Source organism: Mercenaria mercenaria, chromosome 15 (genome assembly GCF_021730395.1).
Source record: "Mercenaria mercenaria strain notata chromosome 15, MADL_Memer_1, whole genome shotgun sequence".
Classification (NCBI taxonomy): Eukaryota; Metazoa; Mollusca; class Bivalvia; order Venerida; family Veneridae; genus Mercenaria; species Mercenaria mercenaria.
This window is the reverse complement of record NC_069375.1, coordinates 68,414,403-68,429,077: the sequence shown is the minus strand read 5'-3', so window position 1 is coordinate 68,429,077 and position 14,675 is coordinate 68,414,403. Positions and strand designations below refer to the sequence as shown.

The 14,675-nt window shown below is 33.6% G+C and overlaps 1 protein-coding gene across 1 annotated transcript in view; it reads left to right on the top strand.

The window, feature by feature from the left end:
• Nucleotides 1–530: 530 nt before the first annotated feature.
• Nucleotides 531–14,675, top strand: part of LOC123557386 (NXPE family member 3-like) — a 46,764-nt gene continuing 32,619 nt past the window's right edge. Inside the window, exons 1-3 of the mRNA XM_053525529.1 lie at nt 531–652; nt 2,346–2,486; nt 5,329–5,451. Coding sequence (XP_053381504.1) covers nt 2,458–2,486; nt 5,329–5,451 — 152 coding nt within the window. The 5' untranslated portion in view covers nt 531–652; nt 2,346–2,457. The remainder of the gene's footprint in view (nt 653–2,345; nt 2,487–5,328; nt 5,452–14,675) is intronic.

Below are 14,675 nucleotides of genomic sequence, written 5' to 3'. Positions count from 1 at the left end.
TTTCTAACTTTGAAATTGATGGGTAAAACAAATGAAAATTAAAAACTTTAGGAGAGTATTAAGTAGAAATAATTTACCAAAAGCACCAAGGGTACTGGGTCAAAAAATGAGTACGGAATAATCAATTTAGATGATTCTATCGGACCCGGAAACACTGGGTTTGTTACTTAAACAATATATATTTCGACCCATTCGGACCTCCTCCACCAAAATAATCAAATATTTACCAGGAGTCAATTATAACAACAGCCAATATCAAGACAAAACAAGTGTATTATGTGGTTATTATTGTATATTTTTCATACAAATGTTACGAGATGGTATAACAATACATGATTTATTGTTCAAAATACTGAAATTAACAATGTAAAACAAAATGAAAAAAAGAAAAAACAACAACAACAAAAACAATCATTTCCTATTTCATATATTTATAAAGCTGTTCTGATTGATCGTTTTCACTACTTGCAATAAGCAATAAAACGATACCGATGTCGCAAAACTTGAAATTGATAACTTGTTCAAGAAAACGACACCGATGTCCAATAATCATAAGTTCGTCTGGTAAACGTACTATACTAATCAATTTAACTTGTAGTGTTTACATATTTACTACGAGATATAATTATGGGTTAAGTCGGTACGTGAACGGGTAAATATCTTTTTTTCTTGTGTTTGTTTTTCGCTGTAACATATTGAGTATTTAAATTATCAGTAAATTTTCTTTCTTTCAAACAATTATATATTAAATAATGTAAACTCATTTATATGTATTCTAAAATTAGTAAAAAATGCAAAAGCCTCGTCTGTTACACATTACTTTTAACCCCGGTACCGGGCATGTATCATTATACGTGCAACCGACACCGGGGTGAACTTTCAGCCTTTCTTAAGCCACCTCACCTGATGGCTCATCCGGAATGAAGCATTGATCCTCTTAGGCCGTCCCACCTGTTAGCTCACAGCAGGATCACCTTAAACTCCTTAGTTCGTTGCCTCTCAAACATTCGAAGCAGAGACAAGAACGTGATAAGGCAAGCCGAGTGGCTTTTATATATTGTAGGAATATATATATTTTGCGTGCAACCTTCAATTTGTAATAGTCACAGCTGTTACCATAAAGCGAGTTGACAATCAATAAGGACAAAACTATTGTAAATTGGTTTTCAGTATGAGATTAAAGTTTCATTCCGGGTTTTTAATGAAATTATTTTAAAAGAAAAATATATTTTTTATTTTTGAAGCTGCAGAGTACTTTGTTAAAACCTGTGGGTTTTTTTAATTTGTCGGCATAGAATGCAACCAAGCAGAATGATAGCAGACTCGGTTTGATTGAGTCTGTTCATGAGAGGTAATAAAATACGCAACACCTCTCACGCCCTCTATCACCGGCTTAAGCGGAACTCTATTACACGGACTCCATGATCTCAAAGGACCAGAAAATATAACAACACTGAATCCAAGTAGGGGGAGACTTTTTACAGACGCAACACGGCACATAGAGATTACATATTTCCAGAAATAGAGAAAACATATTTTTCTGAAAATTGGAAAAAGGTGGAATGGAAAGATGATAAAATTTCTTGCAATGACAAATGCAGTCTTTCCATAGAGATTAACACAAACTAGAACTGATATAAAATGAATTCATACTAACTTTGAAACAGGTTAGTAAACACAACAATCTAAAAAAGTAGCGCGTATAAATATAGGCTGAATTTGTAAAATACAGGCGTGGCACCAAAGGTGGAGGTTAATTTATAATATATTTGGAAAAAAAAGTTTGGTAAGATGAACTGTACTGTAAGGATCATAAAGGGAGATAATGTAAACAATAAATTTATTTAGACGTTCTATTATGGTAATCAAATGTTCAAACCTATGACAAAAAATGAGACAACAATAACAGTTTTCAGTTTCAGTTTATTGGCAAATCAGCATTTATACAATGCCTTTGACCATGTACAAGCACATTAAATAAATATGGCCAAGAGGTTGAAAATATATACATACAATACAACAAACAAATACAGTACACATTATAACTATTACACATTTTCTAAGAAGCAGCAATAACTGCAAGTTTTTCTTTCCTAATTTTCATTGCACTATACACATATTTTGTAAGATTTCTAATGGTTCTAACATTTGAACTAGACATAACATTTGTAAATTTGGTAACAGATGCCAATAATATGAAGTGAAAAGATGTTCAGCTAGTTAATGTTTATTAAAATATGGCAGTCACATTATAACCAAAGGCATTACGACCCTTGAGAGGTTAATGTTCTTCCTTCTCAAAGAATGTCGCATGAAATTGATTTTAAATTAATATTTCATTTCAGTTGTGATGATTAGACTGACTAACAGATACTAAAGCTGGCTACCTCGTGGATTTCATTGTTTTTGAAGTGGAAGAAGTGAAAATAGATAAAACTTTTTTTTCTTATTTTCGCAATGAATCAACTCGACCTGCAGGCAAAAAGGTATTTTTCAGTTTAGTTTCCCATCCTAGGGTAAGCATTACACTTCATCTGTCATGGGATTAACACGTCACACACTGTCGCAGACCTGGGGTCAATCGCTTTAAAATGTATTTAATTATTACATTGCAAATTGTAATTAACTGCATTCAGTTACAACACCAAATGTGGTGCTTCTTTCTAGAACACTGTTGCATAGTTCTTTACTTTGTACTACATATACATGATAATTCACCGGTATAGTGATTTTTTTTGGATTTAACGTCGCACCGACACATGATAGGTCATATTGCGACTTTCCACCTTTAATGGTGGAGGAAGACCCCAGGTGCCCCTCCGTGCATTATTTCATCACGAGCGGGTACCTGGGTAGAACCACCGACCTTCCGTAAGCCAGCTGGATGGCTTCCTCACATGAAGAATTCAACGCCCCGAGTGAGGCTCGAACCCACATCGATGAGGGGCAAGTTCAGCGACCTTCATTTACTTCAAAATAGTAGAAGTAAAATGTGTGTTTGCCGAAAAACAGTAAAAAAAAGTAGCTAAAAAGTCAGCCCTAATTAAAAGTTAATGCATTGTCAAGCAGAATTCGGTTAGGGAAGATGCATGTAAAGTCGGGTATTTCTCTGAGGTCTAAATTTCTCAGAAGTTTATATGATCATGGTTCTGCAGTATGTTTCAAATTTAACTAGTATAGTTCAGTATTTACTTACTTACATTTTAAACTTATATCTAAAATTTTCATCCTTGACACTTCATGTTATCTAAAGGACCACATTGAAAATAAGTTGCAAAACATTCATCAGCCATCCTAGAATAACTATGTCACTAAAACTATAGAATACTCGTAATGTCTACAACAATAATTATATTTTCTATCTGGTTAGAATTGTGGTGTCAAATGCTATGTTGTTTGTATCATTTAATACAAAGAATTTCATCACAGATAAAAATGATTAAACTAAATGCTAAGCATTTAAATTTTTGCTCCGATAAAAAATCTTAATAATAATGATGAAAATAACAATTTCAAGTCATAATTTGATCATTTTCTCCAAAACCATAGTGGCAAACATCATCATAAATTACCAGTTGGTTGTAATAAAACAATTATAACAGAACAAAGGAGCTATGTCCAAGGGATTAACACCTACCATAATATTCTATTGCTATTTTTCACAGCTACAAAATGCAAATTAGCATGTTAATGTGAAGTTTCACTGGAAATAAACATATATATATACTATTTGTTCAACATAGTGGATAAGCATGTGCCATGTAATTGGAAAGTAATTGAAATGTAATTGTCAATTACACCCCAAACCTGCTCTGTAATTAATTAAATTACAATAACATGTAATTGATAAATGACCCAATTACAAATTACATTCAATTACTTAGGAAATGTAATTTGATTGCAATTAATTACAATTACATTTTTAATTACCACAGGTCTGCTCTCTTGTCGAATGTCACATAGTCGATCGTAGGGTTAACAATCGTAGAACTTGCATGTCACTTGGTCTATCTATGGTTACCATGTCACGTAGTATGTTGTTGGTTAGCAAGTCACATAGCATATCGCAGAGTAAGCATGTCACGTAGTATGTTGTATGGTTAGCAAGTCAAATAGCATATCGCAGAGTAAGCATGTCACGTAGTATGTTGTATGGTTAGCAAGTCACATAGCATATCGCAGAGTAAGCATGTCATGTAGTCAATTGTATGGTTAGTATTTTACATAGCGTATCGTAGAGTTTGCATGTCATTCCGTCTATTGTAGAGTGGGCATGTCACATAACCTACCGTAGGATAAGCTTGTAACGTAGACAGAAGGAGCATGAAGGATCCTTTATATTTGTTTTCTGCACAAAAGTATTGTTTTGACGTTCAGCGGAGATTTTTCTTTACATTATTAGTATAATTTTCAAATTATTACACTAAATCTGGAAACAAAATTAATCAAATATGGCTTTAAATAATAACATACATATGACACAACAAAAGCAATAACAGATTTAGTAAACTGTGTCTGTACATACCCTTTCACTTAGTTCAGAGAATCTTTTTATTGGAATTATTTTCAAGACTTACAGTTACTTGTTTCAGGTGTTAGGTGATCGTGCGTTAGCAACAATTAGTGGAATTTTTATAACAGATGGCGGCTTTATGACTTCAGTGAAGTCATAATATTTAGCTGTACCACGGGGATAAGTTGTCTCGCTATCAGACAATATACCAATCAAACCTTCGAAACTTTTGTTCTTTCTATATATGTTATGGATATTGTTTTCGTTTTATTTTATAGTTTAAGTATTTATCTACACACAGCAAAATTAATTTAAATCTAGCTTAATGCAAAACTTTTTTGAAGTTTTATTTTTAAATCTCTCTTCCAGTTCAGAATTAACTTAATCCTGGATCCATATACAAACACCATTATATTTAAGTAGTCCACCCTGTAGATAAAATAACTGAGCCTGCAATAAATTTAGGACACAAAAGGTTTTTTTCTCGAAAAAGGACATGCCTTGTGTTTATTGGCAAGAAGTTGGCTTTGCAATGGGTCATAGCATACTTTTCATCCTTTCGAACTGATAACAGCAGTAAGTTAAAGGAAATTAAATGTAATATGATACAGTTCCGCTATATTTCGATGTGAACACCGCCTCTGACAGTGTATCAGTTGTCTACAAATGACAGTATGTCGCACAAATGTTAATGCATTCATTACCTTTAACCACCATCTGAGAGTAAATTTGAATAGGGGACGAATTCATCAGATGTATTGAAATAGAAAGACTTTAAATCAACTTTAAATAAAATTGTTTCTCTCGTTCAACAGGTCGAAGAAAAGGTTAATCTGCATTCCTCCCGGATTACTTTTGGTTCTTACAATTTGCCTGATTCTACATATGGGATATATCCGTGCACCTGCACCCCCTTTAAGGCTGCCTGTAATATATGCGTAAGTATAGCTTTAGTTGTGACAAGCATCCTTTTCGACAAATTAAAGGCAATTAAATGTTGATATCTCTCAGAATTTGAAGATCTGCCCTTTTCTGACTCCAAATAGACCTTTACAACGGACACGGACAATGTAGATGTACTATGTACTATGGTCAAAAGCTGGGGGGATTTCTCAAAACATAAAAATTGAAAAACATAACCGCAGAGATGCGTTTTATTTTTTTTAAAAAATTCAAATGTTTTTAGGGTTTTTGCCTAATTATCAAGACACAGCATATTTTTATAATTCTTGGCAGTGCAGTGTTATCCTCTGCTGGGAATAAAATTTGTCTGTGCAAGGAGAACACAGACGAACATATATATCTACATATTACGAACAATTACCAGGTTCAGTTAATAAAACGTCGCATTCCTTTAATTTTACTTGTTGTCTGCCATTTGATAAAATATTCTTTTAGTTTTGTAAATTTACGACATTTAATTTTTTCAGTCTGATAACAATCAACCGAATCAGTAAAACAAATTTTGAACAGTTGATCTTTTTTCATCTTAGAAAATACACTCTTAAGGTGGGTCCTGATAAACATTATCAATACACCAAGTTTGGTGACAATGTGTCTCAATTAGAACTAAATTCATTTGCCGGTAGCTGTTTCTTTATTTAGGTACAATAAAATTGACCTGAATTCAAACAGCCCACAGCTATGTCTCTACATAATAAATAAGTTTGGTCAAACTAGGTCACTCAAATAAGTATAGTAATTCGGAGAACAATATTTATCGTTTTATCGTTTGACCCAAGCAACCTGAAATGAATCTTAAGCTGGAGTTTTTGTAAGCATGTTATATCCCAAGTTTAACCGCAAACTTTTATCTCTATTCTAAGTAACAAATAAGTTTTAATTAGCTGCAGCTTCCAATATATCCAATCCTTTCTATCTTATATACTTCCTATAAACAAAGTTTTATCGTAATATCTCATTCTTATTTACAGTTATTTGGCTCAATCAATTTAAGCGAATAAGGAGGGTTATATTGTTATCACACCGACGTCTGTGCCGATGTGGGTAAAAGTTGGTCACCTTCTAAACTCCACTATCAACTGCCCTTATGATCATCAAACCTCATATTTTGCAACAATGTTGGTTAGATATCTACATCATGCTTCTCGATACCTTCTAAATCAAAAAGCATTACTTAAGGATTGACTTTGGTTAGGGGGTAAATAGTTCATATGCTCCAATTCTTAACGCCTACACGAGTGGCAATGGCTTCCTCTCGCCTCTCAAAAATGTATATAGACAAGTCAAAACAATACAATCAGTAAACTATATGATTCATTTTGTAATGAAGTATCCTTCCTCCTTCCCAGCCTATTTCGGTACTATTTCAACTTTCGTTTTGAACAGGCTCTATTTCACTTCTCAGAAGTGCTGACTTAAGACAGTAACTGTAAATCGCTCTACATATAATGTAAGTGACAATCATTTATGACTGGAACAAATTGTCCGTCTAACTGAAATATTGCTCCAAATTGTTACAAAAAGTAGTCTTTCTTTACAACTTAGCGCCACCTCGGAAGTATCATTAGCTCTTTCTTCGACTCATCTCATTTGCCACCAAAAGCAGGTGGAGCCAGTGTATAAGGTCGTGTTACAGCTCGTTTTGTTTCTAAGTATTAATTTTCCTCCAACCCACTGACAATTACACCCTGATCACCAAAACATGAGACAACAAAATAATAAAATTTTATTTTTCAAAACACCTAGACCCTTTATCTCAGTATGCGCTTTTATTTATAATCATATATATTCTTAGTACAAGTTCCTAAAACATGTTTGAGAAAACCCCGCAAATTTGAATGAAGTACAGAGTACGTTTACATTTACATTTCCATGTCCGTGTGTTACAGATTTGGCTTTCGTGATTTGTATATATAGCGTATATATCTGTTAATGTTGTTGAAAGTTCTATCTGGGGTTTGGGTTCTTAGCTGGGCTAACGGCGAGTAATGACAACTGTAAATATATATGAAATAATATATATTTAATGTAAATAATGATGGCATGTACGTCAATGATATGTACAATATCAATCGATGGTGGCTCTGATTGATTTTTTATAATAATTGTAAACAATAACAAATATGGCGGATGGATGCTAATAATAGATTTAACAAAGACATGTAGATAGGACATATAAAGGTATTCAAATGCATTAATTACACAACATAATTACATCAAAGTATACACAATTATAGAAAAATGTAAAATAAAGACGATGCAATATATATTACCTGTAAATATATATGAAATAATATATATTTAATGTAAATAATGATGGCATGTACGTCAATGATATGTACAATATCAATCGATGGTGGCTCTGATTGATTTTACGCATATCGATTGGCCGATACAGTCCGGTAATTTACATAACAAAAGGATAAATATAAAGTGCACAGGTTAGATAAGTAAACAGAGGTATTACCTGATACGGCATCCTAGCTACAATGCTACGGCTTACAACTATAAGTACATGATGTTACTACAGCTAGCTACTCGACGTTTGGAGTTGGAACAAGTGCATTTGGTGAGAAATAAAACGAAGTCATACGATATTTTCAAGAGTTTATTTATGAATGCTATCAAGTAAAATATTAACCTGTAACACGTGTCCGTGATAAAGGTCTATTAGAAGCACTAAAGCAACAACATCAAACAAAATACAGGTTGTTGTTTTAATTTTCTTACGGCACCTTCGCCTAAGCCAGCTATGCTTCCACATCCCCAGATAACGGAAGTTTCAACATCGCATATATAGGAGACATGAACATTGCTGATATTTCAATGGGTTCGAAATTTGCATACACTACACTACTAAGTGGCTATCAATGATGAAAACCTTTGTCTCAATTACTTGTTTCATTTTCTTCCTGTAATCGCCACAGAAGACCGCCTAACAGAAGGTATTTTGCAACCTTTTTTAAATTATCCCTTAAAGGGAGGTAATTCATATGAAATACAGAAGACGGCCGTAACAATTTCATGAGAAACAACTTTGATTAAATCGTCGTGCGGATTGTTAATTGCATATCATTTAAGATGTTCATTTAGAAATACGAAGGTTAACGCGCTTTACTTATTCTGTTGTTTGAAAGGAGTTGGGGTGGTAAGCTTGGAGTGGACGAGGGGCTTGCTAAAACCAATCCCTCATGATTCTGTAGATATTGTTACACGAAGCAAAGTTGTGTTATCCCTATTCTTACAACACAACAAATGGACTTGTGGTAACATGTCAATATCTGACTATTCAACATATTTCAGCCTGGCGAGGTCGGCCGCTGCACATTGTTATGTACACATTCTTATTAATTTATTTCCACTCATTATAGGGAACATTTTTGCCAAGCAATTTTTAAATTCCCAGATAAATGGCAAAGTTATTGACCTGGCACATCGTCTCATTATGCAAAACATTTATGCCAAGTTATTTTAAAATCTCTTCATGGATGGGAGAGTTATTGGTCCTGACATGAAACAGACCCTGTTAACCTTTGACCTCTCAGTATAAACTTGACCTTGATCAAGGGGTCTTGATCTTGCACATGACACTTTGTCTCATTATGTTGAATATTTGTCACTTTGCTAGTTTTACTAAAAAGTCCTTTTTTTCCAAATAAGGAAGTAGAAATGTCAGTGGAGCTGAAGGGGTAGGTCCGTCTGTATGTCATGTGTATGAAACAAGCCGTAATACATTTATCAATTTAATATGTTGGTAAAAGAGAAACATCCTGAAAGTATATAACATTAACAAAACTTACTATCAGGTTATACACATAATAGGTACATCAGAATATCATACATACTATAATAAACACAACAGTCTCTTATTCAAATAATAATAAGGCCAAAACATATAGTTGTGTGTAGTGGCACATTGCTAATTATAAAACATATACTTAAGACATGTACTTGAAATGCATGTAAACGTTCACATGCATTAAAGATATGCAATTACTTATTACACATGTACATAACTTACACATATGCTTACCATGTTGTGGACTTAAATGCACCAACACTACTAGCTAACATCACCAGTTGCACCAAAACATACTCAGCACAACAATCTCTCTGTAATTCAGGTTAATCAGGTCTGCAAATGATTAAATTGTTAAAGATGTAATTAAAGAATGATAGTGATGTGTGAGAAGACTATCATTTATTAAACATGAACTTTACTGAAAATATACTAATCTGTCTAAATCAGAATAGTCCAAACATCATTATTTATCAATTTATAAGACCAGCAAGAACTGATAGGTACCTTACAAATGAAATCAACTATCCTCTGACTAATAAATCCCTCCATTAAAATCTTATGTTACAGATTTAAGATGACTTCCACTAAATATATTGTACACTATCAAGGCTTTCCAGGTAATTGTCACTAGATGCCTTAACCAGTCAGATTATAGACTTTTAGTGGGAACAAATTGACCTAAGGTCAATACACCTGAATGATCATAAACTACAATTATGGTCAAAGGGTAATAGATTCTAACTCAGCTTAAAAAAAATATTTAATCTATTGCATTCAAGACTGCCACACATTTATGCTAAGCTATTTCAAAATCCCTTTATGGATGACAGAGTTACAGTCTGGACAAGAATTTATACGGACGCACGCATGTACAGTAGGACGTTAATATGTCCACCTTCGAGGACATATAATGCGAAACAATGTTCAGACATATCATTATTGGTACTTTTAATATCTTGCAAAACAATATACCAATATCAATTTTAAAATGGTTGTCTACAGGCGTAATCAAATTATTTAGAAGACAATTAAGTTCGCCATATAGGTCACGTGCATTATACAGCATGTTACCAAAGTGTGTGTTCAGACGCGACGTCATAACGTTTGCTATTCCAACAGCCGCTTTTAGTTGATTCTGTTTCATTTCAGATATCTTAATATATGTGTAATATTTGATTGTCAAACCACTCGAATGAAGACAGAAAAACTTACAAATATAACAAATGAATCACAGCTAAGTAATTTACTTGTGGGTATGAAATATATGATTTCGTTTAAGATCGCTTGGATGTATTCGGACTCTGCAACATGTCGATGTCGTAAAAATGTTTAATGTACACTAAGTAATGTATGTGTATAGATAGAATTTTTGTTGAAATTCAAGTAATGTTGTAGCTCACCTGAGCACAATCTGCTTTGAGAAACCTGCTGTGATTACTCACCGTACGTACTACGTCCATTCGTTCGTCCGTTAACATTTTGCTTCAAACGATACCTTCTTAGAAATGGATGTTGATGAACTTAGCCCAAACATTCATTTACTGGTCCTCTACCAAACTTATTCTTATTCCAAATAGAGCTCTAGGTACCTTGTCAACGGAAACGAAATATTTTTCTCCGAAACCGCGAGCAGGATTTCAAACTATTTGACATATATATAAATCCCTGCATTATTCCTTCTACAAAAAATGATCACACATTTCGATGAACAAAAAAAAGAACGACAAGAAAACAAAAGACAACAAAAAAAACCAGGGCATTTTCACTATCATCTTTGTGTATATACAATGTAGTGGAAAGGTGGAAAATCTTCCTTTTTTCAGAAACATATCGCCAGATTGCATTATAATTTAACAGAAATATTCCTTGTTTGAAAGCTTACCATGATCTTTTTAGTTTTACCGTTTCGTTAATATTATAACTTCTAGGGAGCGTGGCCTCTTTTCCCTATATGAATATGGTGGGAACGTTAACAATTTTTTCATGTCAGAAACTGCAGATTCGATTTTCAAATAATTCGCGCAGTTCCTTTAGTAGTCCTATGCTTATATCGTTCAAGTTTTTATGATACGTCAAAAAGAAGTGAAGAAAGCGTGGTTACTTTGTTTAATATGTATACAATAGAAACCTCTTGTCAGGCACTGCTTACTAATATTGTTCTGCAGTATCCATGTAACGTCCTCTGCATTTTTTTCTTGGTTAAGCTTGACTGATTTTAGGGGCTGCAGAGGAAAAATAATTATCTATTTAAAAAAAATCCCAATCACTTCTCCTCTTGAACCATTAGATGGGTCATCCTTAAACTTGATCTGTAGCTTTCTTGTCAGGTTGTCATTAATATTTGTTCAATTGATTCAGCAGATACTTGGCAGATTTTAAGGGTCACCTAGGCTGAAAGTAAAATGAAAGGTTTTTTAAGACCTCATCACATTGAATGTTTGATAGGTTATGGCCAAGTTTAGTCTGTTTTATCGTAGTAAGAAATTATTTGAAGTTCTTGTCGAATGATTCCGCCTGCATGATTTAACGGGCTTTCAGGGCTTAAAATGGAAAACAATTACAGTCCCTGGCTCGCGGATTTTTCAAAGTCCGCGCTTCCCCGCGACTGGACCCTAGCGCGGACAATTTCCTGAGCCGCGGGGATGCGTGTTTTTTCATGCATCTCCGCAATACATTTAACAGCGTCCGCCGCGACCAAATGCAATAAAATCGATTGCGGTGTCCCGCGATGACGGTCGCGGCGCATCGCGATGAAGTGCCGGTGGTTTGCGGTGAATTGCGATGATTCGCCGCGATTTACAGGTAAATGCAGTAGCTTGTTGTTATGTATACAATTAATTTAAAATTTCAACACTATGATGGGATAAGAAATGGAGAAATTAAACAATGTTTTATATTTTTGAATCATTTCTTTCTTTCTACTTCTCTATTTCAGGTGTTATTTCCATTAACTTATATAATTTAATAAATGCAAGGATTATATTTTTAAAACATCAGGGTTATGAAATTTAATGTCATTATGTCTTTGAACTTGTATAATATATGTATATATACATGTACTACTGTATTATTTGTTAATTTATTTAGACAAGATGAAAATAAATAGTATTTTGTATTTTGCAAGCATTTATATATTCTAACTATTCTATTTCAAGTATAATTTCCATTAAATTCTATAATTTCATAAATGCACAAAAGACTGTCACTGCTTTTAAAATTCCGGTGTTATGTTATTTCATTGGACTCGTATACTATAATTAGCTAATTCGTTTTAACCAGATGATTTTGGTTTTGAATAATATTGCAACAATATTTAATAAAACACTATTTACGTTGAAGTAATTGAATATGTTGATGGCTGAGTTGCGAAAATACATCACACATCCAAAATTCGATTTCATTCATCAACGTATTGTGGTCGATAATTGCCCCAAGTGCAATGATGCCCATTTGTTTTAATTCCGAGATATGAATTTAATTATAATTGATACTTATTTGAGTGTTTCATGCTATGTTCTAAATTTTCCACTGATCAGTTCGTTAACCAATAAAAATGTTACTAGTCAAGCATTAAGTACACGTGAAAATTAAAGACATGAAAACAGTCATTGTTCATGATAGTTGTGATATTGTGTTTAACTTAAAAGTTACAGAATTACGCTGGAATTAAAAAGTAACCTATAATGACACTTCGACAACGGTAGAATCAAATTTCGCATTTTCTTGTAAAATTCATGTGTGACGACAAGAAACAGATCAGGAATTAAAGGACTTATTAGAACTAACGATGAGGTAATTGAAGATTTCACTTCGTTATCTTATATCTTATTATTTCCCAGGAGTTTTGCATAATATGACCGCGCCTTGAGAAACCAACGAAGTAGCTTTGCGACCTGCATGGATCCTGACCAGCCTGCGCATCCGCGCGGTCTGATCAGGATCTGTGTTGTTCGCTAACTGGTTCTCTTACTGCAGTAGGTTATGAAAGCGAACAGCTTGGATCCTGTCTAGACTGCGCGGTAACAAAGCCACTATGTTGATTTTCTCATGGCGCGGCTCAATTATATAGTGAATTAATTTTTATCAGATATTATCAGATTACGAGTTTAAAAATCATATATTTACAGCTTTCTGTAATATTTTAGTGATCAAGTCTGCTACATGTAAATAAGGCGTTGAAGGTGTTACATAGTGAAATTAATAATATCGAAAATGATTTTATAATGTATATAAAATATCTGCATTTAAAACGGAATTGAATTTCACCCGATAATGTTCATGAAACTTTTGCAATAAAAATGATTGATTTAATAAAATCTAGAAATATATATCATGATAACAGATAAATTTTCCATGGATGCAAAATAAATATCATAAAAATATTTTTAAGTCAGTGCTTTAAACTCCAACAGAAATACGTATGTTTTCATTATATAAACTAACTTTTACACATTTATAACAACAATGTATTTACGTCCGTTACCTTCCATTCAGCTTACACGCCACGTCTATATGTCATCTCGATAAATATGTTACTCTATGTACTTTACTATTCGCATTATGGTTAACAATTTCGCTTTACTGTATGTTTTTAAATTGATGACATTTTGTTATTATTAAAGATTTTTTAATTCTGTTTTTTGCCTTTCCTAGCCGAAAGTCCAAATTAAATATCCGCATTAATTTCAATTTATTTACTTTTTAGACATAATAGCTATTTACGACCGCGCTGTATGAAATTTTACCGGTAATTTTACTGAAAATAGGCCGTTTTTAAGTAATTTTGTTTAGTTTAATGCTGATATCTTAATGAAAATGCCCTGTCAATCTAGCTTTATCTATCTTTTATCGATGTGGAAAGTTGGAAGCAAATCTATTGGATAATAAAAGATCTACACGCATTTCCTGAGTACGGGACACCTCAATTTCGGTATAATTCTTAGCCAAAAATTACCTGTTTACCTGTTGCCTGCTTTCGGTTGCCTGTCGTCGTCTGCTTGTTTACTGTACTTCCTCACTTCTGGATTTTCCTATGTCATTCTTACTGGATTTCTTAAAGTTATTTGAGCCGTGCCATGAGAAAACCAACATAGTGGGTTTGCGACCAGCATCCGCGCAGTCTGGTCAGGATCCATGCTGTTCGCTTTAAAGCCTATTGGCATTGGAGAAACTGTAACGGAACAGCATGAATCCTGACCAGACAGATTGGATGCGCAGGCTGGTCTGGATCCATGCTGGTCGCAAACCCGTTATGTTGGTTTTCTCATGGCACGGCTCATTTCTTATTAAAGTTTTATTACCTTTGTTTCTTTTCTATGTAAAACATGTAAAAATTGTGTAAATTTGGTTCAAAACTGTTAAAACTAGCTACAATTGGATAAAATAAGAGTCGGCCTT